This window comes from Bufo bufo, chromosome 4 (assembly GCF_905171765.1).
Source record: "Bufo bufo chromosome 4, aBufBuf1.1, whole genome shotgun sequence".
Classification (NCBI taxonomy): domain Eukaryota; kingdom Metazoa; phylum Chordata; class Amphibia; order Anura; family Bufonidae; genus Bufo; species Bufo bufo.
In genome coordinates, this window is record NC_053392.1 from 333133626 (window position 1) to 333146222 (window position 12597).

At 42.2% G+C, this 12597-nt stretch overlaps 1 protein-coding gene across 1 annotated transcript in view; it reads right to left on the bottom strand.

Annotated features, from left to right (window-relative positions):
- Positions 1-477: 477 nt before the first annotated feature.
- RTN4IP1 (reticulon 4 interacting protein 1) overlaps positions 478-12597 on the bottom strand; it is a 50880-nt gene continuing 38760 nt past the window's right edge. The window contains exon 9 of the mRNA XM_040428827.1: positions 478-857. Within this exon, the coding sequence (XP_040284761.1) occupies positions 738-857 (120 nt within the window). The 3' untranslated portion in view covers positions 478-737. The remainder of the gene's footprint in view (positions 858-12597) is intronic.

Below are 12597 nucleotides of genomic sequence, written 5' to 3' on the forward strand. Positions count from 1 at the left end.
GCGCCCTGGCGTCGCTCTGGGGCGCCCCGGGGGCCGCGCGGACGGTGGGTGTGCTGCTCCCCACTACACTTTACCATGGCAGACAGGACTTTAGCGTCCTAGCAGCCATGGTAACCATTCAGAAAAAGCTGAACGTCGGATCCGGTAATGCGCCGAAACGACGTTTAGCTTAAGGCCGGATCCGGATTAATGCCTTTCAATGGGCATTAATTCCGGATCCGGCCTTGCGGCAAGTGTTCAGGATTTTTGACCGGAGCAAAAAGCGCAGCATGCTGCGGTATTTTCTCCGGCCAAAAAACGTTCCAGTCCTGAACTGAAGACATCCTGAACGGATTTCTCTCCATTCAGAATGCATTGGGATAATCCTAATCAGGATCCATCCTTCCGGTCTGCGCATGCGCAGACCGGTAGAAATGTGAAAAAATATCAAAACGCATCCGTTTGTCCGTATGACAGACAGATCCGTTCTTGCAATGCATTTCTAAGACGGATCAGGATCCTGATCAGTCTTAAAATGCAATCAGTTGGCATACGTTTTGCCGGATTCCTCTGCCGCAAGTGTGAAAGTAGCCTAACCTACTTATATAACATGTATTGAGCAGAATTTATACTGCATTTTTAAATAGAAACGCTTCACAATTTAGAAGATTGTAACACTGCTCCCATGCAAAACAAGAATAAAACAGAGAAATTTTCAGGAAAATTGAAGAAGTATAAAAATGTATTAATTATTATAATTATTTTTGGGGATCAACAACTTGGATAACAGTTTTTCCTCGAGCATGTCCTGCTTCTAGCTTCTGAAAGGCTTTAGGGACATCAGAAAATGGCAATACATCTTCAATTACAGGACGTATCTAAGGATAAGAAAAAAGAAATGGTAAAATATAAAAGAAGACAAAATCTAAGATTTATCATTACTCTGACAGCTCACTCCACTTTCACATATGGCTAAAGTAAGTTTTAGCCAAGTCAGAATTATGATCGGCCCTTTAAGACTGTAATAAATGTGGTTTGACGGTAGCAGTTTATCCGTCAGTAAGCAGCTTTACAAAAGTCGCACGTCTTTATTAAAAAGTCGCATAAGATAAGCATGGTCCTCACTGGAGTGAAATTGTGCATTTTTTTGTGACTTTTTAAATAGTCGCAATAGTAAATCTGTCTAGAGATTAATTTACATAAGAAAACACGCCCACTTTCAGAAAACTGGCGAGCATAGTGCAGAGCCAATAAAAGTCGCAAATTTTTGTGCAGTTTAAGCGATTGCGCAAAAATTAGCACATTTTTCACTCCATTATTCTGACTTGAGCTAATGATAAATCTGGCCCAATGTTTATGAGACGGAGAGTGAGGCTCCCATAGGAATACATAGAGAAACTGACTTCCTGTCCACACATAAGAACCTGTGTCATTTGGAAAGTCTGATTGCTGGTCACATGACACAGCTGAGAAGCAGAAGGGAGGGGATCTCTCACAAATACAGACACTGGTAAGAAAATTACATTCACTACAGATTACATCATGTACCTTTCTAGCAGGTCAGAGAATAACATGTTTTGTGGGAGTTCTTCTTTAAGAGGCATAGGTCTCTTAAAGGGACACTGACAGGCCAAATCAGCATATATAGTTAGATATATGACATTACAGGTCTTATAGAGTCTTTTAAAAGCATATAAGTATCCCCCCTGTCCACCTTATAAAGAGCGAAATATACAGTTTTATAACCTGCTTGTCCGGTCAGCAATCTGCCCAAGGGGCGGCGTTTCATGTGAAAATGCGCCCTGCTAGCCGCTCCCAACTGCCGTTCTTAAGCCCCGCCCAGCTCATCATTATTCACTTCGCTGGGCGGCGGCTAGAACTCTCCCCAGTCCCGATCCTGCGCATGGGCAATTCAATCCTCTGGGACGCACTATTAACCCCTTTGACGATGTGAGTGAGCAGCGCTCTGAAGCGCTGCTCTGAACAGTGCATGGCTGAGGCTGAGGCTGCAGCTGCCTCCAAGACGCAGGCAGGCTGTGTGTGTACGCATGCGCGATCTAACCACGGCGGGGCGCAGGCGCAGAAGATTGGGCATCGTTCATGCCCAGAGGATTGAATTGCCCATGCGCAGGATCGGGACTGGGGAGAGTTCTAGCCGCCGCCCAGCGAAGTGAATAATGATGAGCTGGGCGGGGCTTAACAACGGCAGTTGGAAGCGGCTAGCTGGGCGCATTTTCACATGAAACGCCGCCCCTTGGGCAGATTGCTGACCGGACAAGCAGGTTATAAAACTGTATATTTCGCTCTTTATAAGGTGGACAGGGGGGATACTTATATGCTTTTAAAAGACTCTAGACCTGTAATGTCATATATCTAACTATATATGCTGATTTGGCCTGTCAGTGTCCCTTTAATAAATTTGGTGCATTTCCAGGCAGTCTGTGTGCCAGACTTTCAAATCTATGCTAGCTATGAGCATATCCAGCGAGCCAAGGGAAGCCAAGCCCTCTCCTGCTAAACTCCACCAACTTTTCCTTGCCACTTTTAAAAAGTGACAAGACAAGTGAAAGGTGTGTGCCATAATTTACAACTTTTTAAGCCACAATACATCATGGCATATTTATCTTCTGTTAGGCCAGTTTTCTGGTATAAAAAAGAAGATTGAAATCTAGGCCAGCTTAGGGCTCATGGACTGCAAGAGCTGCACCTAATTTATGGTGTGATATCATCCCCCGCTGTGGTGTATACAAACTTTGCATACCCTAATCTATAATTTTTACATTGTCTGTGTAGGTGTGACTTTTAGTCACATGTATGATTTAAACGCAGTTTATTAAATACCTGTTTGTCACAAAATTTCATGAAGGTGTGCATCACAACACTCCAAGACAACTGTCATCAACTTGTCTGCTTCCAGAAAATATAAAAGGTTTGGGGATACACTTAGGCCTCTTTCACACGGGCGTCATATTTTTGGCCCGGATAAGAGGCGGGTGCGTTGCGGGAAAATGCGCGATTTTTCTCACCGGAGTGCAAAACGCATTACAATGTTTTGCACTCTCACTGAAAAATCGCGCATGTTTGGTACCCAAACCCGAACTTCTTCACAGAAGTTCGTGCTTGGGATCGGTGTTCTGTAGATTGTAGAACATGGTTATAAGGGAAAATAATAGCATTCTGAATACAGAATGCATAGTAAAATAGCGCTGGAGGGGTTAAAAAAAAAATTAAAAATTATTTAACTCACCTTAATCCACTTGCTCGCGCAGCCGACATCTCCTTCTGTCTTCATCTTAGCTGTGTGGAGGAACAGGACCTGTGGGGACGTCACTTCGGTCATCACATGATCTTTTACCATGGTGATGGACCATGTGATGACCGGAGTGACGTCACCACAGGTCCTGTTCCTCCACACAGCTAAGATGAAGACAGAAGGAGATGCCGGCTGCGCGAGCAAGTGGATTAAGGGGAGTTAAATTATTATTTTTTTAACCCCTCCAGCGCTATTTTACTATGCATTCTGTATTCAGAATGCTATTATTTTCCCTTATAACCATGTTATAAGGGAAAATAATAATGATCGGGTCTCCATCCCAATCGTCTCCTAGCAACAGTGCGTGAAAATCGTACCGCATCCACACTTGCATGCGGATGCTTGCGATTTTCACGCAACCCCATTCACTTCTATGGGGCCTGCGTTGCGTGAAAAACGCAGAATATAGAGCATGCTGCGATTTTCAGCAACGCACAAGTGATGCGTGAAAATCACCGCTCATGTGAATAGCCCCATAGAAATGAATGGGTCGGTATTCAGTGTGGGTGCAATGCGTTCAACTCATGCATCGCATCCGCGCGGAATACTCGCCCCTGTGAAAGGGGCCTTACTTTTCAAGGAGTTTAATCCATTTTGCTTTGTTTTTTATAAACTGTTTGTTTTCATTTTCAGCACAAAACCAGATTTTGCTCTCTTCTTTCAGGTGATTTTGTGAAGATATAGTCATACAGACATAGGAATAAACAGAATGTATGAGCTCTGCACACACTGAACATTTTTAGGAGGTGTGGTGCATCAAATTCTCTGCCTAGGTCAGATTTTAGCCACAAATATGAATTTTAAAATGAATGAATTTTACTTTAAGGTGACCCTGTATATAGTGCCAAGTGGCATTTTCTGAAAATACATGAAGGTTAGTGTGAAGTATTTGAATAATCGCGGACAAGAATAGCCCTTTTCTATTATGGTTGCGGCCAGGCGCGGTCCACAAATAGCGGACCGCACACAGCCGGTATCCTTGGCAATTATGATCATGCTTGCCAAAATACATTACCAAATATACTGGTATAAAAATGCACTGATTCATACTTTCTACCAGAAACTGAATGTGGATCTGCTTTTTATACAGTTAATAAAGGCACACGTGACTTGTTTTTCACCATAAAACGGACATGTTAGTAGGTCTGATTCATATCACTCTATCGCACGTATTGTTCAAGTAATTCTGCTCTATTCAATGGTAAAAACACTGAGACATGAATACCAAAGTGATGATCCCCACTCTTTAGCATTGTACAACTGTGTTATTTGCAATGATCAGCTACATTGTCTATTTAATCCTGGAACGGCTGACCATACAGCGGGACAACATAACACTGAGCCACTGCTGAAATCATCTGAGTCAGTTGAAAGTCCTTCCTGTATTACGGCAGCAAAGGCGACGGAGGCCTGGTGCAGGATGAATACACAAATGATCAGGGGAGATTATCTGAATAATAAAATCACAGCCTATTTACAGCAGAACATCAGACTCCCAGCACAAGGCACTTTTGTTGTGTTCTGGGAAAAGGGATTAACATGAAGGTCTACAGCAAGCAGGGATTACACAAATATACATCTGTTTATGCAAAAATACCATGGATGACACTGAGTTTACTCTCCGCATGCTTATTACTTTCTCTATATACCAAAAACAAAACTGATTCTGCACTGACCATCACAATTAGGAAATTATTCATTGGCCTCCACTAGAAACACTATTTCAATGATATACTGGCAAGGGATTAAAGGGCTTCTGTCACCCCCCATTTAGCAATTTTCAGTATCTGACATTAGCTATTTGCTAATGTCAGTTGAGTCCATATATATCACTCTTACCTCTCTGTGTGCTGTAATTTCTTTAAAAATCTTACTTTTATAATATGCTAATTACTTCACTACCAGCAAGTTGAGCGGTTACTTGCTGGTAGCCGCCGCATCCTCGGACTATAAACACGCCCCCTCCTCCACTTGATAGACAGGGCCAGCGAGCGCTCTCCTCCTCCCATTGGACCTGTCTGCCCATGAAATCCCGCGCCTGCGCCGTACCGGTCCTCATTCAGCGCAGGCGCTCTGAGAGGAGGACACTTTTCCGGGTGTAGGCCAACGTCATCGGCGCAGGTGCACTGAGGAAGGAGCGGGCAAGCGAGCGCCCTTCTCTCAGAGCGCCTGCGCCGAATGAGGACCGGTACGGCGCAGGCGCGGGATTTCATGGGCAGACAGGTCCAACGGGAGGAGGAGAGCGCTCGCTGGCCCTGTCTATCAAGTGGAGGAGGGGGCGTGTTTATAGTCCGAGGATGCGGCGGCTACCAGCAAGTAACCGCTCAACTTGCTGGTAGTGAAGTAATTAGCATATTATAAAAGTACGATTTTTAAAGAAATTACAGCACAGAGAGAGGTAAGAGTGATATATATGGACTCAACTGACATTAGCAAATAGCTAATGTCTGATACTGAAAATTACTAAATGGGGGGGTGACAGAAACCCTTTAAACGGTCTAGAAATAAAGGAGCATTGACGCACTTATCGCTTATACAGTGGATGTTGATAAATGCTAGATCAGTGGGGATCTGAATGCTAGGTCTTTCCACTGATCCCCAGAATGGGGACAGTGGTCCCCAATTCCCCCCAGCCACAAAAATTCCACTCCATTCTAACTCCTCCTAGGGGTGAACAGGGAGCCTAGCAGTCCGACAACACTGATCTAGCATTTATCCCTTATTCAGTGGATAATGCTTCAGTCTGGAATACCCCACCAGTCTACACTAAAGGCCCATTTACACTGCTCAACTGACCAGACAATTGTCGGGAAGGAAGCACTCCTTCCCGACAATCAGCTGCTTGTCAGTAAAGGAGAACTTCTCCGCAGTATGTGAGGAGTGATCACTAATGCCATCACTTGTCCCCATACAGAGTCATTGTTGCCAGCAGCAGAGTCCGTTTAGACAGAACGATCTGTTGCTGGCAAACAATTTTGGTAACGGCATGAACCGTCCTATTACCTGATGAACGAGCTTGTTGCACACTCATCAGGTAATCGGAGGCACCTATACACCGGCAGATCATCACTACTGGGCATTAGTACAAAGTATGGGCAGTGTAAAGAGGTCTTAAGAGGCACTGTTGACCAATGTTTTTGTGAGATAATTATATGGCACTTACTAATATGGTCTTTGTTGAAATTCTGCACCATGTTCTATATTTCTTAACCCGTAGAGGACCCGCGCTGTACATGTACGGAGCAGATGTCCGTGACTTAAGGACCAGCGCCGTACATGTACGGCGCGTTGATCGGGCAGGTGCAGGAGACGCGCCCGCCCAATCCGCAGCAGGGGTCTGGCAGTCGCTGATAGCCGGACCCTTGCTGCATGCGCCGACTCTATAAAATTACCACATGACCTAACCCCTCAGATGAACACCTTACATCACAAAAAGTGTAATAGCACTCAAAAAGTCATATGCACCCCAAAATAGTGCCAATCAAACAGTCATCTCATCCCGCAAAAATTATACCCTACCTGAGACAATTGCCCACAACATAAAAAACCTATGGCTCTCAGACTATGTAATGACCTGTTCTATAAAAATATTACACCAAGTGATCAAAAAGGCGTATTCCCCCCCCCCCCCCCCCCCCAAAATAGTACCAATCCACTCATCACCTCATCCCGCAAAAAAAAAGAGCCCCTACCTAAGACAATCGCCCAAAAAATAAAAAAAACTATGACTGTCAGAATATGGAGATAGTAAAACATAATTTCTTTGGTTTAAAAAAATGCTGTTATTGTGTAAAACTTAAGTAAATAAAGTATACATATTAGGTATCGCCACGTCCATAAGAACCTTCTGTATAAAAATATCCCATGACCTAACCCCTCAGGTGTACACCGTAAAAAAAAAACGCTGTCAAAAAAGCAATTTTTTGTCACCTTACATCACAAAAAGTGTAATAGCAAGCGATCAAAAAGTCATATACATCCCAAAATAGTGCAAATCAAAACAGTCATCTCAGCCCATAAAACATGATACCCTACCTAAGACAATCGCCCAGAAAATAAAAAAAAACTATGGCTCTCAGACCATGGAGACACTAAAATGATTTTCTTTTTGTCTCAAAAATGATAGTGTAAAACTTTTAAAAAATCTATATATTATTAGGTATCGCCGTGTCCGTAAGAACCTGCTGTATAAATATATCACATGACCTAACCCCTCAGGTGGACACCGTAGAAAAAAAATTAGTTTTTTGTCACCTTACATCACAAAAAGTGTAATACCAAGCGATCAAAAAGTCCTATGCACCCTAAAATAGTACCAATCAAACAGTCATCTCATACAGAAAAAAATTACCCCCTACTTAAGACAGTCACCGAAAAAATAAAAAAAATACGGCTTTCAGAATGCTTTATTATGTAAAACTGAATATTTTTTATTGTCGCGTCCGTAACAACCTGCTCTATAAAAATAGCACATAATCTAACCTGTCAGATGAACGTTATAAATAACAAAAATAAAAACGGTGCCAAAACTGCTATTTTTTGTTACCTTGCCTCACAAAAAGTGTAATATAGAGCAACCAAAAATCATATGTTCCCTAAAATAATACCAAGAAAGCTGCCACCTTATCCCGTAGTTTTCAAAATGGGTGACTTTTTTGGAGTTTCTACTCTAGGGGTGCATAAAGGGGGCTTCAAACGGGACATGGTGTAAAAAAACCAGTCCAGCAAAATCTGCCTTCCAAAAACCATATGGCGTTCCTTTCCTTCCGTGCCCTGCCGTGTGCCCGTACAGCAGTTTACGACCATATATGGGGTGTTTCTGTAAACTACAGTATCAGGGCAATAAATATTGAGTTTTGTTTGGCTGTTAACCCTTGCTTTGTTACTGGAAAAAATGGATTAAAATGGAAAATCTACCAAAAAAGTGAAATTCAGAAATTTTATCTCCATTTTCCATTAATTCTTGTGGAACACCTAAAGGGTTAACAAAGTTTGTAAAATCAGTTTTGAATACTTTGAGTGGTGTAGTTTCTAAAATGGGGTCACTTTATTGGAGCTTCTACTCTAGGAGTGCATCAGGGGGTCTTCAAATGTCACATGGCAGCTTAAAATTATCCCAGTGAAATCTGCCTCCCAAAAACCATATGGCATTCCTTTCCTTCTGCGCAATGCATATGGAGAATGTAAAGTAATAACTATTTTTGGGGATATTACTATCTATTATAAAAGTAGAGAAATTGAAATTTGGAAATTTGCAACTTTAAAAATTTGGGTAAACTTGGTATTTTTTAATAAATAAAATAAGAAAATTTTGACTCAAATTTACCACTGTCATGAAGTAGAATATGTGACGAGAAAACAATCTCAGAATGGCTTGGATAAGTAAAAGCGTTTTAAAGTTATCACCACATAAAGTGACACATGTAAGATTTGCAAAAAATGGCCTGGTCCTTAAGGTGAAAAATGGCAGGGTCCTGAAGCGGTTAAGGTATGCCTTGTTTACAAAGGCTTTTGTGTTGTCTACACAGAGATCCTGTCCATAAAACGGCTGCTGATGGAGGGTAATGTGACCAGGCAAATCACCTAAACGTGATATTTCCTCCAATAAAATTCACCTGCCATCTGCTCTTGCACTGTTGGGAGTTTAGTGCAGGTGCAACGTGTTTGAATGGAGGAGACTTTGATTTGCCTGGTCACATGACCCTCCATCAGCAGCCATTTCATGGACAGGACTTCCCTGTGGACAGCACAAAAAAACTTGGCAAACAAGGGAGCATATCTTATAAAATATAGAAAAAGGCATACTTATATTAGTAAGTACCATATAGTCATCTTATAAACACATCTGTCAATAGTAGCCAGAAAGTGGCCAACCCCTTTAAAGAAAAACTTTGGGCAAAACTGATTACTTGTGTTTACATGCAGCAATCTCCTTCACAGTATGCCATCGCTCATCCGCATAGAGCTGCATTGTTTCTGGGCAGCAGATAAAAGTTTAGATTGCACAATCTACTGCCCAGAAACAATCATTTAGGTACCTGTATGAACAACAGGATCACCCGATGAACGAGCGTTTCACTCGTTCATCAGGTGATCGGCAGCACCTTTACACTGACAGATTGTCGGGAACAAGCGTTCGCAGGAACGTTCAAACCCAATAATCTGCAGGTGTAAATCCACCTTTACATGCACTAGCATAAGAGAGGTAGGGGGTATAGATATGGCTGCAGCCTGAGGCAACAGTACACTGCTTTTCTAGTTTATTTTTCATGGTCTGTAATTGTAATATCCAAGGCAACAACAGCAAATAACAAAGGCACGTAAGGAGATCATGTTAGGTTTTATTAGTTGTCCTTTTTTGTGTTTGCTTTAATTCCCCTTTATTGTACTTTGTTTGCACTGCAAATAGCATCACTTTACTTTCTCAGTAAGATTATTCACAGTGACCAAAGAGGGAAAGGTAATGAGTCACTCACATCGCACATTAAACCCTTAGTGAATCATGATGTACTGTGTGGTGTTATGTGGTGTTAGTTGCCGCATCATGACGTGCACAGTACGTCATGAGATCAAAGTGTTACCCTTGTGGTGACACCGACATCTAAAACAGGACACCGGGCACCTGGCAGGGGACCAATCACAGCGGTCCCTGCCTTTGGATCACTGCGATTGGTCAGTCAGATTTGACTGACCAATCGCAGCGTTCAGCAGTGCAGCTCCAATCTCCTCAGTGAGTGTTGACGAGATCGGGGCTACACTGCTGTGTTTACTGTGCACCGATCACCCCCCCCTTCAGGATGGTGGAGCGGGACCCCCATAATCATCAGGGTGCCGACCCCCCCACCCCTCCCCACAATTATTCAGGATGGCAGAGCGGTAGTAGATTGTCAGCTGACAATCTACTGTAAAGGCCGACATCGTAGGGACCACTGTTATGGAAGGGATTAACAGGGAGGAAGCTCCCTCCCCCATCGTTTGCTGCGCTTCTATGGCAGCGTCCCGATTGATCATAACAGAGGGAAGGAGCTCCCTCCTTCCCCCCTCTCATCGGGCCGCTGCTCTTCTGTGGCAGCGTCCCGATAGTTACCATGGCAACTGGACGCCGTACACAGGCATCCACGCTTGCCATGGTATGTAGGCCTGACAGAGGCAGGAGCCTGATCAGGCTTACTGTGAATGAAAATACACTGCACTACACTATAGAGTGTACTGCAGTGTATTGTAGAGCCATAAGGCCCACTGGATCTTGAAGAACCAAGTGGGTCTGAGTCAAAAAAGTGTAAAAAAAAAAAAAAAATCGAACATTCTCCTAGATACACATATTTATAATTGGGTAAAAAATGAAAATAAAATAAAATACCCTAAACATGTTTGGTATCGCCGCGTCCGTAACAATCAGCTCTACAAAAATATCACATGACCTAACCCTTCAGATGAACACCGTAAAAAATAAAAACAGTGTCAAAAAAGACATTTTTGGTCACCTTCCATCACAAAAGTGGAACACCAAGCGATCAAAAGGGTGTATGCCCCCCACAATAGTACTAATCAAACCATCACCTCATCCCCCAAATTAGATCCTACCTAAGACAATCAGCAAAAAAAAAATAAAAAAAGTATGGCTCTCAGACTATGGAGATACTAAAACATTTTTTTTTTTTGTTTAAAAAATGCTACTATTGTGTAAAACTTAAAAGATAACTGTCACACTTAGACCTAAATTTCAATTTTCATATATGTAGTTACTAATAACATGATATTCCAGAATCAGTTACTATTAGACTAGCTTACCCCATATTTAATAAGATTCAGCCCTTAGCAACCAGTCTGCATAAAACTGCAATTTCACTATTCAGTTAAAATGGCCGCCACTGCCCTCACCCTGAGGCTAATCCTGCCTGCCCTCACTAGCCAGTAACAATAGCCCCCCAAAAGTGTCAGTAACCAGAGCCCCCCCCCTAAAGGGTTAATCTCCTGCAGCACAAAGGGGTCCTCTTACCACATGTTGCTTTCATTTATACACTAAGCAGATGGCAGATCTCCCTTCCCTGGTCTGCGCTGCTTCCACTCTGCTTTCTCCAGCTCTGCTGAGTGAGGGAGCGTCTGCCAAGCGCAGGGACAGGGAGAAGTGCACACAGCCCAGGCACTGTTATCAGCTGCTGGGGAGGACCTGGCTTTAATCATTTATTTACAGTCCCTGGCTGTCAGTAATCTGACCTTGCACGCTGCCTGCTTCTGCATCCTCCGTCGTTCAAAAAATAGACGGACCATGCCTAGCAACCCTATTTTAAGCACAGGTAAAAGTAGGCACTACAGGGAACAAAACTGTGGAATTAAGGGGTAATTTAATACACAGTGAAAAGTTGAAATAAGGCCACCAAGGAGATATTAATCACCACAATCCAATACTCCAAAAATATATATATACGACAGTTATACTTTAAATAAATAAGAAAAAGTATACATATTAGGTATTGCCACGTCCGTAACAACCTATTCTATAAAAATATCACATGACTTAACCCCTCAGGTGAACGCCGTAAAAATAAATAAATAAAAACTGTGCCAAAATTTACCAATCACATTGCTCCAAAAAGTGTAATAATGAAGGATTACAAAATTATATGTACCCAAAAATGGTACCAATAAAAACGTCAACTTTTCCTGCAAAACATGAGCCCCTGCACAAGACAATTGGCAGAAAAATAAAAAAAATTATGGTGTTCAGAAAATGGAGACACAAAAACATAATATTTTTTCAAAAATGCTTTATTATGTAAAACTGAAACAAAGTAGACATATTTGATATTATTGCATCCGTAACAACCTGCTCTATAAAAATAGCACATAATCTAACATGTCAGATGAACGTTGTAAAAACAAAAAATAAAAACGGTGCCAAAACATCCATTCTTTGGTTACCTTGCCTCATATAGAGCAATTAAAAATCATATGTACCCCAAAATAGTACCAATAAAACTGTCACCTTATCCCTTAGTTTCCAAAATGGGGTCACTTTTTGATTGTTTCTACTGTGGGTTGCTTCAAATGGGACATGGTGTCTAAAAAGAAGTCCAGCAAAATCTGCCTTGCAGAAACCATACGGCGCTCCTTTTTTTCTGTGCCCTGCCATGCGCCCATACAGCAGTTTACCTCCACAAGTGGGGTGTTTCTGTAAAACTCAGAATCAGGGTAATAAATGTTGAGTTTTGTTTGGCTGTTAACCCTCGATGTGTTACAGATTTCTTTTTATTAAAATGGAAAATCTGCCAAAAAAGTGAAATTTAGAAATTTAATCTCCATTT